General features: G+C 53.2%; 8 protein-coding genes across 8 annotated transcripts, besides 1 other annotated feature; 4 read left to right on the top strand and 4 right to left on the bottom strand.

The window, feature by feature from the left end:
• Positions 1 to 1060: 1060 nt before the first annotated feature.
• On the top strand, positions 1061 to 2002 carry PODANS_5_2600 (uncharacterized protein; the record flags this gene model as incomplete). Its single annotated transcript, XM_001904025.1, has 1 exon — positions 1061 to 2002. The coding sequence occupies one exon, from the start codon at positions 1061 to 1063 to the stop codon at positions 2000 to 2002; it is 942 nt and encodes a 313-aa protein (XP_001904060.1).
• A 261-nt stretch (positions 2003 to 2263) lies between these two features.
• Positions 2264 to 3755, bottom strand: PODANS_5_2610 (uncharacterized protein; the record flags this gene model as incomplete). The annotated part of the gene is made up of 3 exons (XM_001904024.1): positions 2264 to 2325; positions 2386 to 3577; positions 3663 to 3755. The coding sequence occupies 3 exons, from the start codon at positions 3753 to 3755 to the stop codon at positions 2264 to 2266; spliced, it is 1347 nt and encodes a 448-aa protein (XP_001904059.1).
• A 554-nt stretch (positions 3756 to 4309) lies between these two features.
• Positions 4310 to 5570, bottom strand: PODANS_5_2620 (uncharacterized protein; the record flags this gene model as incomplete). The annotated part of the gene is made up of 2 exons (XM_001904023.1): positions 4310 to 5438; positions 5512 to 5570. The coding sequence occupies 2 exons, from the start codon at positions 5568 to 5570 to the stop codon at positions 4310 to 4312; spliced, it is 1188 nt and encodes a 395-aa protein (XP_001904058.1).
• Positions 5571 to 6638: 1068 nt separating this feature from the next.
• Positions 6639 to 6736, top strand: a tRNA (tRNA-Ile).
• Positions 6737 to 6897: 161 nt separating this feature from the next.
• On the bottom strand, positions 6898 to 7871 carry PODANS_5_2630 (uncharacterized protein; the record flags this gene model as incomplete). The annotated part of the gene is made up of 2 exons (XM_001904022.1): positions 6898 to 7236; positions 7314 to 7871. Coding segments are annotated over 2 exons (897 nt in total), but the record flags the coding sequence as incomplete, so codon positions are not given.
• A 739-nt stretch (positions 7872 to 8610) lies between these two features.
• PODANS_5_2640 (uncharacterized protein) lies at positions 8611 to 9381 on the top strand (the record flags this gene model as incomplete). Its single annotated transcript, XM_001904021.1, has 1 exon — positions 8611 to 9381. A coding segment is annotated over one exon (771 nt), but the record flags the coding sequence as incomplete, so codon positions are not given.
• A 423-nt stretch (positions 9382 to 9804) lies between these two features.
• On the top strand, positions 9805 to 11063 carry PODANS_5_2650 (uncharacterized protein; the record flags this gene model as incomplete). The annotated part of the gene is made up of 4 exons (XM_001904020.1): positions 9805 to 9911; positions 9984 to 10337; positions 10402 to 10745; positions 10807 to 11063. 4 exons carry the CDS (start codon positions 9805 to 9807, stop codon positions 11061 to 11063), a joined length of 1062 nt encoding a protein of 353 aa, XP_001904055.1.
• Positions 11064 to 11208: 145 nt separating this feature from the next.
• On the bottom strand, positions 11209 to 13092 carry PODANS_5_2660 (uncharacterized protein; the record flags this gene model as incomplete). The annotated part of the gene is made up of 6 exons (XM_001904019.1): positions 11209 to 11262; positions 11325 to 11387; positions 11450 to 12427; positions 12494 to 12591; positions 12673 to 12771; positions 12849 to 13092. 6 exons carry the CDS (start codon positions 13090 to 13092, stop codon positions 11209 to 11211), a joined length of 1536 nt encoding a protein of 511 aa, XP_001904054.1.
• Positions 13093 to 13933: 841 nt separating this feature from the next.
• PODANS_5_2670 (uncharacterized protein) lies at positions 13934 to 15421 on the top strand (the record flags this gene model as incomplete). The annotated part of the gene is made up of 6 exons (XM_001904018.1): positions 13934 to 14155; positions 14218 to 14359; positions 14413 to 14435; positions 14512 to 14530; positions 14587 to 14706; positions 14772 to 15421. 6 exons carry the CDS (start codon positions 13934 to 13936, stop codon positions 15419 to 15421), a joined length of 1176 nt encoding a protein of 391 aa, XP_001904053.1.
• Between the last annotated feature and the right edge of the window lie 649 nt (positions 15422 to 16070).

Raw genomic sequence — 16070 nt, 5'->3', positions numbered from 1 at the left:
CATCTCTGCCGACTCTTAATCACATGTAGGCACACTCCCCTAGAGTGGATGTGCTTCAACTTTACCTCTTCCCGCACCATCACACACCACTTCCCCACGAGTTTCGAAGGGAACCTTTTTTCACTTTTTTCAACTAGATGTCATGATACCCGGATAAGGTATGACATACGCCAGAGAGGCGAATAAAAAACCATGGACGCCGCGGAAAAGCATAGGCATGGGCGGTGGGTTTACAGGACATCGAAACACTGGGATCAGCATGGCACGCCCGCATAACGCTCTTTCGTGGAAGAGAGGGCGGCGGCGGCCTTTCTTTTGTTTATAGGCGCATTGCACTTTTTTGGTGCAGGGCACGAAAGTGCCTCGATGTATGTGGTGGACTGGAGATTGGGGATGGGAAGTGGCAAGATGGATCGATCAGAATCCCCGCTGGAGTAGTATCCAAAGGTGTTTTTGGTTCGATGATATGGGACCTCAACAGGCAAAACAGCTGGCTCAGGCTTCACCCTGACAGATCATGTTCAGCATTTGATAGGCAAAAAGAAATGAAAAACATTTCAAACTCCCACTCCACCGTTCTTGAAACTTGAAGCAGGGAATGGGGCTCCGGCCGAGCCGATGTCAAAGTAGGATATCGCGATATGTAACATGAAAACTCCAATACACATGGAAAACCAGAAAATGCTTCAATAAAAGCAGAATGTTTGTTTCACTGTAGCATCGTCTGAGGTCGGTGTTAGAAACTGGGACCTGCCAGCTGGCCAACCAGAGGCCGATCCGGCACCACGGGTCGCGACAGCTGCTGAATTAAAAATATCCACCCAACAGGGGCGGGCGGGTCAAAGTTCCATGATGCATCTTGTGATCTCTTTTGCGACTCACTGTTCAACCTCAAGTCCAAGCTCCATGCTTGACCCCTCCTGACGTCGCAGCTCCGTCGTGCTGACTTCAACCCTTTGCGACCATACATAAATAAGACCGTCGCACACGAAGCCTCGCGATACTCCCCGAGTCTCCACCTGACCCTCAAAGAAACGATTCCCGGAATTATGCGCACAGAATGCACCACGAGTTTGTCGATACAGTTTTAGTTGGTAAAGACGTGGTAAAGGCAGGACAGGACGACCCGAGTGGAGGGACACCATCATCAAACACACCAAACACCGCCAGGATGAGAGAAGCCGGAGCTCGCGGCGCAAACGCTGGCGCCGAGGAGAAGTGCCCAGTCGACCATAAAACCCGCGAGCTGTGGATGCAGCAGGCGAGGGCAAAGGAGGAAGCAGCACAGAATGCCAGCAACAAGTCAAGACCACCAGTACCAGAACGCTCCACACAACCGCAACAACCACAGCAGTCTTCCTCGTGGACATCATGGCTGCGCCTCCCCTCCTTCTCTTCCCCCACCTCGACAGAATCCGCCTCCACAACCCCGCCAAAGCCCCGCGCCTCTGTCCTCGACGAGGTCCGTGAAGTTTCCTCTATCCCCCGGTCCAGAGACACAGGTCCATCCGCCTGTCCCCAGAATAGCGAGCAGGAAACCGGCACGTCTGAGTCGGGCCATTGGATCTACCCATCGGAAAAGCAGTTTTTCGAGGCCATGAGGAGGAAAGGCTTCACCTCGGCCCAGGCGAAGGACATGAAAACTGTTGTGCCCATCCACAACGCCGTCAACGAGCGCGCCTGGGCTGAGATTCTGAAGTGGGAGGCCCACTACGACTCGAAGTCCTGCGGCGGTCCAAGGTTGTACTCGTTTGCGGGAGAAAAGGGGAAAATGACGCCCAAGGCGAGGATCAACACTCTGCTGGGGTATACAGCGCCGTTTGACAGGCACGATTGGATCGTGGACAGGTGCGGAACAAAGGTGGAATACGTGATTGACTTTTACTCGGGGCGGGATACGTCAGGTGGAGGGAAGCTGAACTTTTACCTGGATGTCAGGCCGAAGCTCAACACCTGGGAGGGTGTCAAGATGAGGGCGCTAAGGGCTACTGGGCTGGCTTAAAGCCCACCTAGAGAGATGAAGAGAATGACAAAAATCCCTGCTCGCTTCTGGTCTCTGTAAAAGCTGTGTATAGTATACGTTTAAGAAGGAACAGAGTATCATGAGGGTGGCGTTTGGGTCAAAAAAGCAAGATGAAATTAATCGTTAGGTGCAGTTTGAGGCTGCGTGGTATCTCTAATGGTGTACAACTGTCTTATCTATTTCCAGTCCTGTATTCCAGTCGGCATTTTTCTGCAGATAATCACTCTGTCCAAGATGAGCTCAATCATGTTTTGACTCTTGATGCCCGGGGTGCCGCAAAAGCCCCTCCTTTTCCGGTGTGCCTGGAGGGGTATGTCAGTCAACAAATCATGAGCGGTCCCGAGTCCAAGATGTAAACTGACCTTTCTTATCCCCAACTCGTACCCTTACTGGTAACCTCGTCTCCAGCGCGTTTGCTTCCAAATCCCACCCAGCGGCCCCGAGAGCTGCAAATATTGACTCCTTCTGCTCCTCATCCACGTATCCCAAAGGCTTCTCGCTCTTGTAATGGCTCTCCAGTCCATCCTTGAAGGCGGATCCAAAGTGATAAGCGTGGTTGACGGCATCGAACCAAGCCGCCAGCGGACTCTTGACAGTTTCCTTTAGGGCAATTTTCATGTAGAAGTACCCGCCGCGATGCCATATTCCCATAAAATACGTCTTGGTCTCCAGATCATACCTGTGATACCCCCTCGGGTTCCACCCCTTAAGTTCTCCGTATGTCGCAAAGTCACAAAACCCGGTGTAGTCCCCCGTCTTGCTGCTCAGCTCCCCCCTCCCGTTCATCAAAATGCTCTCCCTCTGCGACACCTGCGCCGGGTTCAACACGGTCCCGCTCTCCAACCACTCCCTAAACACAATCGTCGCCCTCTGCCTGTTCAGGCTCGTCATCCTCACCGCCCTGACAGCCCGGTAATTCATGGCCAAATGGCAACCCGCAAGGATGATCATCAGCCCCCAGACCTTGTGCTTATCCTCCACCAACCTCACCACCAGACTCCCCACTAGCATGCCCAACAGCGACACCACAGTTTCCTGGGACGCCTCCTTGGCGTTGAGCTCGGCCAGGTTCCCCGTGACAGCAAAGTGCGCCGAAAGACTAGCCTTGCTCGCATTCGCCGCCACACCACAGAGACTCCTCAGCACCCCCGCCGAGACAATCACCCCCAGCTTCGGCAGGTACGGCAGGGCCGGAGTCAACAGATCCAAAAACTGAGCCGCATCGTTAAAGATGTCGGCCAGGAACCGGTAGAATTTACATTCCGGCTCTATCGCCTGGCCCATGCGGTGGGCAAACAATATCGTCGCTATCCTCGAAATGGTATCGCCCGTGATCTTGAGAATGAGCGCGCCCGTTGGGGAGGCTTCGCTGCTCCCTACCCCCAACCCTTCCAACACGGCGCGGGAGGCCAGCAACGACGTGATGGACGAGGCAAACGCCTGGAGGGAGTCGTAAGTCTGGTAAGGTAGATAGTCGGTTGTGACGGTGTGGGGATATCCGGCTGGTAAGAAGGCGTAGAGGAGGGCTTTGGCGGTTGGGACGACGGTTTTAGTCTGATAATACCAACAAGGGGGGAAATTAGTCGAAATCGGGCGGGAAGGGCGCAAAGGGGACTGAACGTAGGAGGGGGAAACCGACGGCTAAGAAGGGCTCTTTTTGGCCGTCGCCTGTATAAGTGCAGAGCACGTCGCCTGCTGGGTCGATGTCGTAGCATGTTTTACCGGAGCTCATCGCGACCTTCCCCCCGTTGAGGTGCGTGGGTGGCTTTGGTGGTCACGGGTGGCTTAGGTGGATGGGTACGGTAACTTTGGCTCGTTCAACGCTGGTGCATCAGGTGTGGTATGGATGTCGCGGTAGCTCTTGTGCTCATTCGACGTTTTGCGTCTCGTGTTCGAACCTGCTCTGCAATCATCAAAACGTCCATCCACCCCAGGTCCAAGATGAGGCACAGGTACCAGCAGCACAGGAACAGGCTTGGCGCGCGCCGAGCGCAGTGAACGATTGCGGTTGGGGCGCTTCTGACGTAACGCGGGCCAGGGTTATGAGCTTATCGTTTCCCACCAGCAGCTTATCGGACCCTGACCCTTCTCAACAGCCCCTTGCTGACAGAGCACAGCATTGCAATTGACTGCAGACATGTGCTCCCCAAGTTTGATGATCAAGAATAGAAAATCCGGCCCCTTTCTGGGAACCCGAGCATCTAGATGTATTACAGGCGCTAATGGCATCGTGGTATATCCAGCTAACAACATCAAACACAAAATCTAACCCAACATCTGACGAAATCACCTTTTCGCCGGAGTTCCGTCCTCAGCAACAAGAAACTCGTCTGTCTTGACCGGCCCCTCGCCGACACCCGTCATGATAACCCGGCTAACACCGGCCTTCAACAGGCCAGCAACATTCTCATCAAGCGAGATGGTGGGCTTGAGACCCTTGATGTCCGCACTCTTCCACCCGCCGATATCCGCACCCTGGAGAACATGGTAGAATGTGCCCACAACAGCTTCCGTGTCCTTCTCCTGGTAGTAGATGACAGCGTTCGGGCCGGCGTCGAAGGTGTACGCCGCCACAGTCCTGCCAGCCTTCTCGTTGATGGCCTCCACAGCCCGGATGGCGGCTCTTGAAACATCGTTCATGTAGAAGATGGGCGGATAGGTGTCAGCGCAGGTAGCATGGAACGAGTTGCTATCCCTCATGGTGACCTCGGCGAACTTCTCAAAGTCCTTTTCGGCGATCGCCTTCTCCATGATGGCCATGTTCTCGGGCACAACGGTGGCGATGCGCTCGCGGAAGAGGCCAGAGGTAGCAACTGTCTGCTGCATACCAGAGCTAGAGCTGACGCCCTTCTTGGCAGCAGAGACAACCAAAACCAAGGCGCGCATGTCGGGCCAGTGCGAGGCCTCGGCAACTTGATCGGCCATCGAGTCTGTGCCATCAGCCTTGTCGCCCATTCTCCAGGCAACATAACCACCAAAGAGACTGCGGCAAGCAGAGCCAGAGCCTTGGCGGGCGATCAAGCTCAACTCGGAGGGGGAGGCTGGGAGCTCGTAGAGGTTGGCGATGGCGCGGACAAGGGCAGCGAAGCCAGCGGCCGAGGAGGCCAGACCGGCGGCGGTGGGGAAGTTGTTCTCGGAGACGAGGCGGAGGGGGTAGGTGGAAAGCTTAGGGAGGGAGGGATCGGCAGCTTCGAGGGCGGCGCGGCGAGAGCGCAGTTCACGGAGGCATGCTTGGGTTCGGGCACCCGAAATATCGGATGGCTCGCCGTTGAGAAGGAGGGCGTCGCCTTCGCTGGCAGGAAACGAGGCAGAGCATGAGGCCGTCGTCAGGGTACGGAGGTCGGCTTGAGAGAGGGTGACGCTCAGAGAGCTGTTTGTGGGGAGGTTGAGTTTGGCATCACGCTTGCCCCAGTACCTGGTGTTGGGCTGGAGTGTTAGTGTTGCTGCTGTTAGACAAAGGGGGAGGGACTGGTATGGTGAGGACCGACTTGACGACGGCAATGTTGACGGGCGCCGTGGTGCTCGCGCGGTAGACTTTGTCAGACATGTTGGCTTGGCTATTATTGAGGCAAGGCTGGCAGGAGAAGAGGGAGAGAAAAGAGAAGCTGAAATTACGTGGAGCGGTCAACAAGGGGCTTTTCTCCTTTCAGATCATCACATTTGGCGGGGTAACAACCACTGGGGTCCCTTGGGAGTCCAGAGCCCAAGTGGGCCACCACCAAAAAAAGCCAATGCATTGCGGGGCACAACGCAGGGTTTCCGTTCCGCTGTCACAACCTAAGCACAGACCATACTGCTTGTGATAAGGGTAAGGTAGGTATTTAAAGGCCTCCGTACGTGGCCCCATATGTGTACTGGGGAGCCGACTAGGCTCCAAATGGCCGTGATGGCGTTCTGTTGACCTTCCATCTATGCTGACTGAGGTGTGGAGGTTGTAGCAGGTCAGCACTTTGCTTTTGAATGCTCGTTCATGAATGCGGTTTGATGAGGCGCTTTGACGACGTGGGAAAAAAAAATGAGAGAGGTGAACGGGGAAGGTGAAAGACCTTCATATATGAGATTTTTGACAACTTGCAGCTCCCTGCAAGAGACTCCATCTATGCTTTTCGAGCTTCTATATTTTGTTCCGGAGTCCAAGGTAAATGCTGAACTCGAGTTTGGCCCTGGTGGAAATCGAGACCTCAGGTGCTCCTTGACTCTGTCATTATCTCAAACAAGAGGCACTCTTCAAAAGGCTTAAACATGCCGTTCTTTGCCCAACTCCTTATCTCACGACACAGAATTCGATACTTTGAGCATGGAAAATGTCAACACAAGTCCTGTTTTCGGATTGTCTTGGCATTGTCATTGCCCCTGAACCCCTTCACAACAGCATCAGAGACAAGCTTCGATCAAGATTTTCAAGAATCTTATCAAGAGGCAACCACTATTCTTTCATTCCTGGGCACCTTTCCCAGCAAATAGTCCCGTAGTAGAACTTCAAGATATACTCCGCCATATACTCCCTACAATTCTGCCCCAGCGGAGGCAAAGTAGACACATACCAACTATCACACTGCATAGAGCGGCCTCAAACTAGAATGTGTATTTCGAATATGGGCACCAAAAAACAATGGCCCGATTAGCTCAGCTGGTTAGAGCGTCGTACTAATATTGCCGCAAGGTTAATATCAAGTCATGCGAAGGTCAACAGTTCAATCCTGTTATTGGGCACTCTAATTTCCATTTTGGCTCCTTTTCGGCTCCACATTCTTGCCTTCTTTAACGTCCACGATTCTTTTTTGTATTATGTCCCATCTTTCTTCTTTTGAGATATTACAGTACTCCAACTATGCATCCGATGACTTACAGTCAGTCTGCTTGATGCCTCAGTTCTAAAGCTCATCATGCCCCTGCTGGTGTAGCTCCTCTCCTCTCCAAGGCTTCACCTTCCCTTGGATAATGTCCACCAGAAATGCCTCCACTACAGCCGCCGAAATGGCCTCCTTTCTAGCATAAGGAAAGACGTCTCCGTTGTTGGGATTCTGCACCGACAAACCTGTCCCACCCTCTTTCAGGCCCATCAATTTGGCTGCGTCGGCGTACTCTTTTGCGTCAATGGTAACAAAGTGAAGATACTCGTCGTATTTCTTGGCCAATGGTCGAATATCGGAGACAAATGCGTCCTTTTTCTGCTGAGAATGGGCGAAGAAGTAAACGATACTTTTCCCTGACTGTTTGACACGTAAGCAGTGATGAGTCAGCTAATCGAACTCATTCGGATTACCTATGGCAACAGCCAGTAACTCACCTGAAAGAAGTCCATTTCGTTTCTTCGGGTCATTTCAGGGATCAGTGGTGTCGAGCAACTGAAGATGAAGTCTTGGAGCGCCCCAGGGCTGGCCACGTCGTTGCTGGTGGCCGACAGACTTGTTTCGTCGACATTGTTGAAACACTCAACAAGTACCTTCGGGAGAGTGTAGTCGGCAATGGCAAAGGAAAATCGATCATGATACTGTTTTGCCAGCTTCGTGAAATCCTCCTTGATTTGTTTCTCACTAGGCCCAAAGTGCCCAATGAATGTGATATCGTCAGATGTCTGAAATGATGGCATGGACTGGTCGTTCACATAAGAGACGACGGGGCGACTCTGTCTCTGTACAAATGACTTGATAGGCTGAGTTTTTCGCGGACCACGATAGGAAGTGTAAGAGCCATCTTGTTTGTAGAGTCGGATCGTCGGACATGATCGGACATTGTACTTTTGGCACAGCTTTGCGTCTTGCGAGCAGTCTATACTAACATAGACATCTTCTTGGTTTTGTTTCTGGAGGGCGGCCCATTCAGGTTCCAAGGCTTGAGTGTGTTCCCTAGAAAAATGGCAGGTATCAATACCAGCAGATGGGTTGATTTCGTTGATTTCTGCTTTTCCTTACTCATCTGGGAGGACAACTAGACATATGTCAGAACGCATGGCGATGAAAAAGCATCGTTGAGCAACTTACATGCAACAAGTGTCCGGTCGCGAGCTCCGAGTGTTGTCTCTAGTTCCTTGCCTTCGAGATGCTCCCATGCCAAGACGCGCTGCAACAACACCGCAAGAGTGTACAACGTCCAAATTGACTCTCTCATGATGGATCATGGACTAATTCTTTTTTCTCATTTTTGAGATAACCGGGCCTGTGTTTAAAAACAAAGGAAATTGGGATACGGGATCAAAGCTTCATTTGAGTTGGAGGGCCGACAAGGAGTGCTCTCCACAGGGGTGCATGATATGGGGCACAGATCGACCGCCTGTGACAGAAGAAAGCTTTGCGCAGCATCATTCTGCTGCAAACGCAACACCCGTGTGTTTCATCATGTCAAAACGTCTGCTTGTCATGGGCCCATCTCCGGCACAGCTGTTTTTTAGGGGTAGACCCTTTTAAGAGACGTCATTCCCATTTTCATCTGAAAATATCTATTTTCAAGGCTGGATTGAACACCAACCAGACACCTAGTCCCATCATGGCTCTGCTCAAGTCGCTCCTACTTACAGCGCTCAGCGCATCTACTCTCATCGCCGCGAGTACATCAAACACTGAAGATGACAGCCACAGGCCCATTGATCTCAACAACTATGTCTGCGAACACCCGCCATACAAAGTGCTCATGGTTTCAAAGTCGCCATTGGTCATCTACATAAAAGACTTGATCACTCCGCCAGAACGTGCTCACCTGTTGAATCTGACGTAAGCGTGTTTACATGTGGCCTATTTGAAGAAAAAAACAGCATAGGCTCACCACACCACAGTGAAAAAACCTTCACCCGTTCCGGTGTGACGAGGGGCAACTCCAAAAGCCATCTCTCCGTCCGGACATCACAAAGCACCACTGCACCCCGCGATGCGGTAGTGAGATGCATTGAATCCCGAGCCCTCGCCTTCCAGGGCTACGACACACCCGAGACACACCTGGAACCCCTCCAGCTGGTCAAATACGGCCCATCAGAACGCTACCACTTTCACACCGACTGGTTCACATCCTCTTCCCATACCCAAGGTCTCGGAGGAAACAGGGTCAGCTCTTTCTTCGCCTATGTTCATGTCGCCAACGATACCATGGGTGGCGGGACCAACTTCCCAAGGTTAGACGCCCCTGCGAACGACAAGTGGTGCCAGGAGGGGATCGTAGACTGCGATGAGGAGTGGGAGAACGGGGTGACGTTCCGGCCTGTTGAGGGCAATGCCATTTACTGGGAGAATCTGCTGCCGGATGGGCGGGGTGATGAGAGGACTCTCCATGCTGGGCTGCCTGTGCTTTCGGGAGGAAAGGTGGGAATGAATATTTGGACGAGACAAGAACCTTTACCTGAGGGAATAAAGGGTGATGATTTGTGATAGTACTTTGGCATAGAATCATGAAGAAGACGGCATTAACCCGGGTACAGCTACCACCTTTCGTGGCCCGCAGCATCGGCGTTAAATCCCGCCCACAAAATTCGCGGCCGCCAAACTCCGGCGACAGTGGCCAAAATAATCCAATATATGGGGCTATGAGGATGCACTATTTTGTAAGCAAAATTGTTCTAAACTCCGGGTCGAGCCCATGTATGATGCAATGAACCTATAACGGGAAGGACTTCATTGGAAGCCCAGTATGGATTTGGTCTAGCTCATAACCTCGACTTCGGTGGCTGTGGATGGGTGTTGGAGGTATATAAGGACCAGAAGATCTGCAATCAACACCTACCTTTTTCTGCACCACAGTCTTCAAAACCCTCAATCACCAATCTTAGGCATACAAGCACTTCCTGAAACACCATGTCTTCAGTTACCATTCCTACTCGCAAACTGGGCCGCAACGGCCCTGAGATTCCAGCCATCGGACTCGGCTTGATGGGCCTGAGCATCGCCTATGGCAACCCAGGGTGAGATCCTAAATACCTTACGCACCCCCTTATCACCTCCTTGACTCTGACTTGACAACCTCATCACTGAAGAGACGAATCATCTCGCCTTGCCTTCCTCGACCATGCTTGGTCCATCGGCTGTACAAACTGGGACACGGCCGACGTGTACGGAGACTGCGAAGAACTCCTCGGCAAGTGGTTTTCCCTCCACCCCGAGCGCCGCGAGGACATTTTCCTCGCCTCCAAGTTCGCCCTCGGCGGCCGGACCAATGAGAAAGGGGAGTTCAAGTTTGTGATTGATTCCACCCCCGAGTACGCCCGACAGTCCATCGAGAAGAGCCTGAAGAGGCTCGGCGTGGAGTACCTTGACTTGTATTACATTCACCGCACGGATGGGAAGACGCCCATCGAGAAGACAGCGCAGGCGTTGAAGGAGTTGAAGGAGTAAGCCATCCGCTTTCCACCCACGCCCGACATCTCCGAAGCAAGTACTGATAAAGGGAAATAGACAAGGAAAGATCAGGGCAATCGGGATATCAGAATGCTCGTCCAACACCCTCCGCCGGGCTTCCAAGATTGTTCAGATCGACGCTGTTCAGGTGGAATACAACCCCTGGCAGCTTGATATTGAGAACGAGACCGGGACTCATCTGCTGGACACGTGTCGTGAGCTGGGTGTGACGGTCTTTGCTTACTCGCCGCTGGGCAGGGGTTTCCTCACGGGCCAGATCAAGTCTGTCGATGATTTCGCCGCGGATGATTTCCGCCGGCTGGTTCCGAGGTTCAGCCCCGAGAACTTTCCCAAGAACCTTGAGGTCGTCGAGAAACTGGGCGAGATTGCAAAGAGGAAGGGTAGGTTCCCCGTTCTCATTTGATTCGCCCTATAGAGAAGGACGGCTGACCGCGGAGATAGGCTGTACTACTGGCCAACTGGCACTGGCGTGGCTCATGGCGCAGGGGTCCGACATCATCCCTATCCCGGGGACCAAAAAGGTCAAGTATCTGGAAGAAAACGTGGCGTCCTGTAATGTGACGCTCTCGGACGAGGACGTCAAGAAGATCAGGGCCACCATCGACAACGCCGACGTCAGCGGGGACCGTATTTCTCCGGGCTTTTTTGATGGACTTGCAGCCGATGAGCAGCTCTATCAGGACACCCCTGAGCTATAAGTCAGGAGCTTGGTCCTTTCTTGGAAGTTAACATCTCACCTCAGTGTTACCTTAGTCGAACGCGTAGTCATTGTCAGTTTTATCAATTCGATTTCAACTCGCAATTATCGCCTCGCTATTCAAATACAGTTGAACATATGAGCCACTACTGCCCGCGTCGAGTTACACGCACCCAAAAATCGTCAAACATCCATACGCCCTGTCAAATTTTGTCAGCTCTCAGGGAAGCGATCTAGTTATTTGGTGGCAGGGAAAACATACGGCGTTGTTAACTCTGGCAGCATTGAAGGGATTGATGACGGACCACTCATATCGTCTCAGCAACTGTTGAGTTGACGTTAGCATCGGGCCATCTTGGATGGGCCAACCTTTGAGAAAGCACGTACCTCGACAAAAATCTTGTTGAACTCCATCAGCGCCACAGTCTTGCCAGGACACTGCCATTTTCCATAATGAAAGACCAAATCTGCGGTAGCCTTCATTTTTTCCAACTGATCCTCATCCGCTTCCAACCACCTTTCCGGCCTAAATGTTTCGGCATCCTCGCCAAATGTATTCTTGCTGTGGTGAATGGCAAGCGGGGAAGACCCTATTTGGGTTCCGCCAGGGATAAACTTGCCGCAGATGACATCGCCACCAGGAGGGACCTGCTTGAAAAAGGCACCACCAGCAGGAGGGAGAATACGGATGGCCTCTCTGATGACCGCCTGGAGGTAAGGAAGCTGCCGCGCTTCGGCATCTTTGATGGGAGAGGAAATGATCCCCTGGGCAACGGCCTCGTCGATTTCTTGCTGGAGCTTCTGGTAAACCGGTGGATGGGTACAAATGTTGAGCATGAAAGCGCGGATGGTGGAGGCAGAGGTGTCGGACCCGGCCACAATCTGCAAGACGGCCTCGCCCTGGGCCTCTTCGAGGTTCAAACCGTGCCGAATAAAAGAACCAAGCATGTCTTGCTGAGGGGCGGCATTCGGGGCGAAGCGAGCAGCCACGGCATGGTTGGTCACACCGATAAAGGCACCAAAGCCAATCTTGTCGGTCTCTTTGGGCAACAGCCATCGAAGAAAGCGAGACTGGATAATGTTGGCCAGTGTAGGAATACTTCCGAGGGTCAACATGGCCGGGATAGATGCCGTGGTGATCTTGATGTAATCGTAAACATCCTCATCCTTTTCGAGATAGCCCAGGGGCTCGCCAAAGGCCAGGTCGCTGATGACATCGAGAGTAAAATACTGGGCCTTTTCACCAAAGTCCATGGGGCGATAGTCTTTGGGGGTGGAGATGTACTTTCTCTCAATGAGGTCGATCAGACGAGCAATCTCAGTCTCGATGGTACTTTCCATGGACAGATTTTCCTTGCCCGAGTACTACCCAACCGCACCGTCAGCATCGGATCGTAGGGGATCTCACGGGCAACACCAGACGGGACATACACCGGCAACCATCTTGTTGCGCAAGGCCGTATGGCCGACCTCATCGCGCATAGAAAACAGATTGTCTCTCGTGGGATTCAAGCGCCAAGCTTCGTACCCTGGCGTGCATCACAAAAAGCAAATGGGTCAGTTCGTTTCTGTCTGAGCCGCGGGAGAAGAAGAGCTGGGTGAAGTCTTACACGGTCCTCTGGTGTAAGGCGACCTGACGGCCATCATCTTGCGCAACACATCGGGGTCACTGGTGACGAGGTCATTGGGCCCGATACGCACGAGCGGGCCTGTAGGTGATGGTGAGGATGATCAGCAAGTGCTTCCAGGTTGTGGTTGGTAAGGTGGTGAGACGGTTGCAACGCACCGTGTTTGTCGTTGAGCTCTTTGAGCACCTGAGGGAGCGTCCCCTTGATAGACTCGCGGACTTGCCAGTACTTGGAGATGGCGGCCAGCTTGGGCCCGGGAACATGTGAGAGACGGTACCACTGGATGATGGTGGGTAGGACGAACAGCGCCACCACAGCGACAAAGACAGTCGCGGCAGTTGCTCCAGTGGCCTCGAGAGCGCGTGCTATTAGCGCTGCTGCGGGGTGGTCGGTGAGAGCCATAGGTACTGCTGGGTAGGTGGGCTGGGCCGTCTGTTTCCAGCTCTGTTGAACGAAATGCGTTGAGGAGTACAAGGACCAGGTGGTTGGCGGGCAGGGCAGGGCAGGGCAGGGCAGGGCAAGGCAGGCCGAGTTATTAATTTTACCCGGGGAACGGGATTTGGGAATGGGAGCAGGTAAGGTAGGTATGAAGGTAGGTAGAGTAATTAATAAGATGGATGGAATGAGGGAATGGGTGAATGAATGCAGATGCACATCAGCAATACTTACCCTCAGTCCACCACCAACAACACCTCCTACCTAATCACCAACACACACCTCCCCCTCCCCCTCTATCTCTCCCTCTTCCATGGAATGTGCGTCTCCATCTGGGCCCCATCCTCACCGCTGGGCACGGAGCACAGACAGGGCCCGGGGATGCTGTTGGCGGCTCTTGTCCCCATTCGGACATTGGGACGGGCAGACTGCACCGGGCAGTTGGTTCATGACCTTTGTGTATCTCCACCCGACAGCGAGACACACGCCTGCAGCACGCTACCAGTGGGTACCAGTCGCTAAACCCCCCCGCTATTGATCAATCCTGACCCTCGGGTCCTTCCCTCCCCACTGTTCCCTTCCCGCTTCAAGACAAGCGTCGCCCGTCCGAGCAGCCCGTCCTGGAGGCGAAAAAGTGTCTCGGGACACACGCCTGGCCATCAAACACGCCTGGCTTTTTTTCCCGCTGCCGGAGCTGCTCTTCTCTGTGATCTTCCCGACTTCAAGCTCCAGCTTTCCCACCATCTCCATCGTATTTCTGCGTGTTGCGTGCCTGGTGGGGACACCCTTGTACAACTTCAACAGTAAAATGGCCAACGATGCGGAGAACAACAAGCTAACAGCAACGGCCCCCGACACAAACCCCGCCACACCTGCCGACGCCGCCCCGACCAGTCCCGCAAAAGAGCCATCATCGGCTTCGAGCCCAACGGCAACCACCTTCCCACCGGCTCGGGACGATGCGCCCGTGAGCACCGCCGCCGCCGCCGCCGTTGTCACCATTGCCGAGGCAGAGGAGCTCCAACCAGATGTAATCCCATCAGGCGCTCGGGGGGGGGGGGTTACGGGATGCTGACGCAACCAACTGCACAGGACTCAGATGAGGTTGACTCCGTTTTTGATGACGGAGATTCCGCCATTGCCAGTCTTCACTCATCCACCACTTCTCTTCGCGACGAATTGATCCTGCAGGTTAAGGAACATGGCAGGCAATACCAGGGTTACCTGGAAGCGAGTGAGTGTGACGTGCATCCGAACCGTCTTGATCGTTCAGCTAACCAAATTCAGAATATGTCCTTCCAATGGACGAGGTAGGATTTCGCCGTCACCAACCAACATGTCTCAAACAAGCAAACACCATAGCTGACTGTGATCTCACACATCTAGCAAGAGCTAGAACGATTGGGTATGAACATCATCAGGCCGCAAACCAGGCACTGTTGGCTAACCCAGCTGCGACAGACTTCCAATGTCACTTGGTCTGGCTCACCCTGGACAAGCAGCACAGCACTGCCCCTATTCAAAACATTCAACGGGCCCTGGATGTGGGATGTGGCACAGGCATCTGGGCGATAGAGTTCGGTGCGTTTCTTCATGTTGCGTTACGGAGCACACCAGTGTACTGAGTGTACTGACACCATGTTTAGCTGATGAGCATCCCGAAGCAGAGGTGCTCGGCGTTGACCTTGCTCCGGTGCAGCCTCAGTGCGTCCCCCCAAACCTCATCTTTGAAGTCGACGACCTCGAGCAACCGTGGAACTTCACCCAGCGCTTCGACTACATCCACTGCCAGCTCATGATCGGCGCCTTCCAGGACTGGCCCAAATTCTTCCGCCAGTCTCGCGAGTTCCTTGCCGGCCCCAACAGCTACACCGAGGTTCACGACATCGACTTCTTCATCCGCTGTGACGACGGCACCCTCCCTCCCGACTCACCCCTGGCGAAGTGGCACGAGCTGATGCACGATGCCGCCAACAAAGCTGGGTTTCCCCTGGACGCCATCAACAGAGTGCCGGACATGATGGCCGAGGCAGGGTACGTGGACATCGTGGCCAGGCAGGTCAAATGGCCGATCAACACATGGCCTAGAGATCCAAAGCACAAGGAGCTGGGGAAGTGGGCCCACGAGAATTTCAGCTGGGGGTGTGAGAGCATGAGCTTGGCTCTGTTTACCAGGGTGCTTAGATGGTCGGCGGATGAGGTGAGGATCTTTATGGCCTCGGTCAGAAAAGATTTGAGGGATAGGAGGTTGCACGCTTATTGGAATTTCTGGGTCGTGTATGGACGGAGGGGTTAGCGCTGTGTTTGCAGGCTGGTTTGTTGGATGTCAATGGTTGAACACCATGGGGCTGGGACTGTCAAGTGAGCATCAAAAATTCCGGAGTGAATTGCTGTTTTCATTGTTCTATACCACCTTGTATTTGTTTGGGAGTTTCTGTGCTGGGATTTGAGTGGTCGATCTCTACCTACCGTAGATACGGGTAGTGTACTGCTAGTAGATCTTTTGAATTGAGCGTGTAATTGCTATTGGAGATTCTTGGTCACACAGCGTGTGATGGGTATGCAGGCAGACAAGACGCAAGTACGCTCTGACAATGCGTCAGGCAAAGAGTGTGTCCGAGTTAGGCGGTCATGGCTATGTAAAAAGACCAGATTCTGAAGAAGAAAAAAATGGAAGAAAAAATAGACAAAAACTATCGCCACACCTCATTCAAGCCTCTGGCTGCAAACTCAACAAGAGGTGATCCCAAACACAGCCCAAAAGCCACAAACACACTCAGATACGTATCTCCGGACTGGTTACCGGGAGAGGCCTCGTGAGATTTTTCCCGTCATGATCGTCATCCAACCAACATTTCGTAAATCATCCCGTGTTACCCAACATCCTTCAACGTGCATAGGTATACAGCATCAGCGGCCATATACCCCCAACCAACAATAAGCCA

The sequence above is a fragment of the Podospora anserina genome, chromosome 5 (assembly GCF_000226545.1).
Source record: "Podospora anserina S mat+ genomic DNA chromosome 5, supercontig 1".
NCBI lineage: Eukaryota > Fungi > Ascomycota > Sordariomycetes > Sordariales > Podosporaceae > Podospora > Podospora anserina.
Note: the sequence above shows the minus strand (reverse complement) of the source record. Positions and strands in the feature narration are given on the sequence as shown.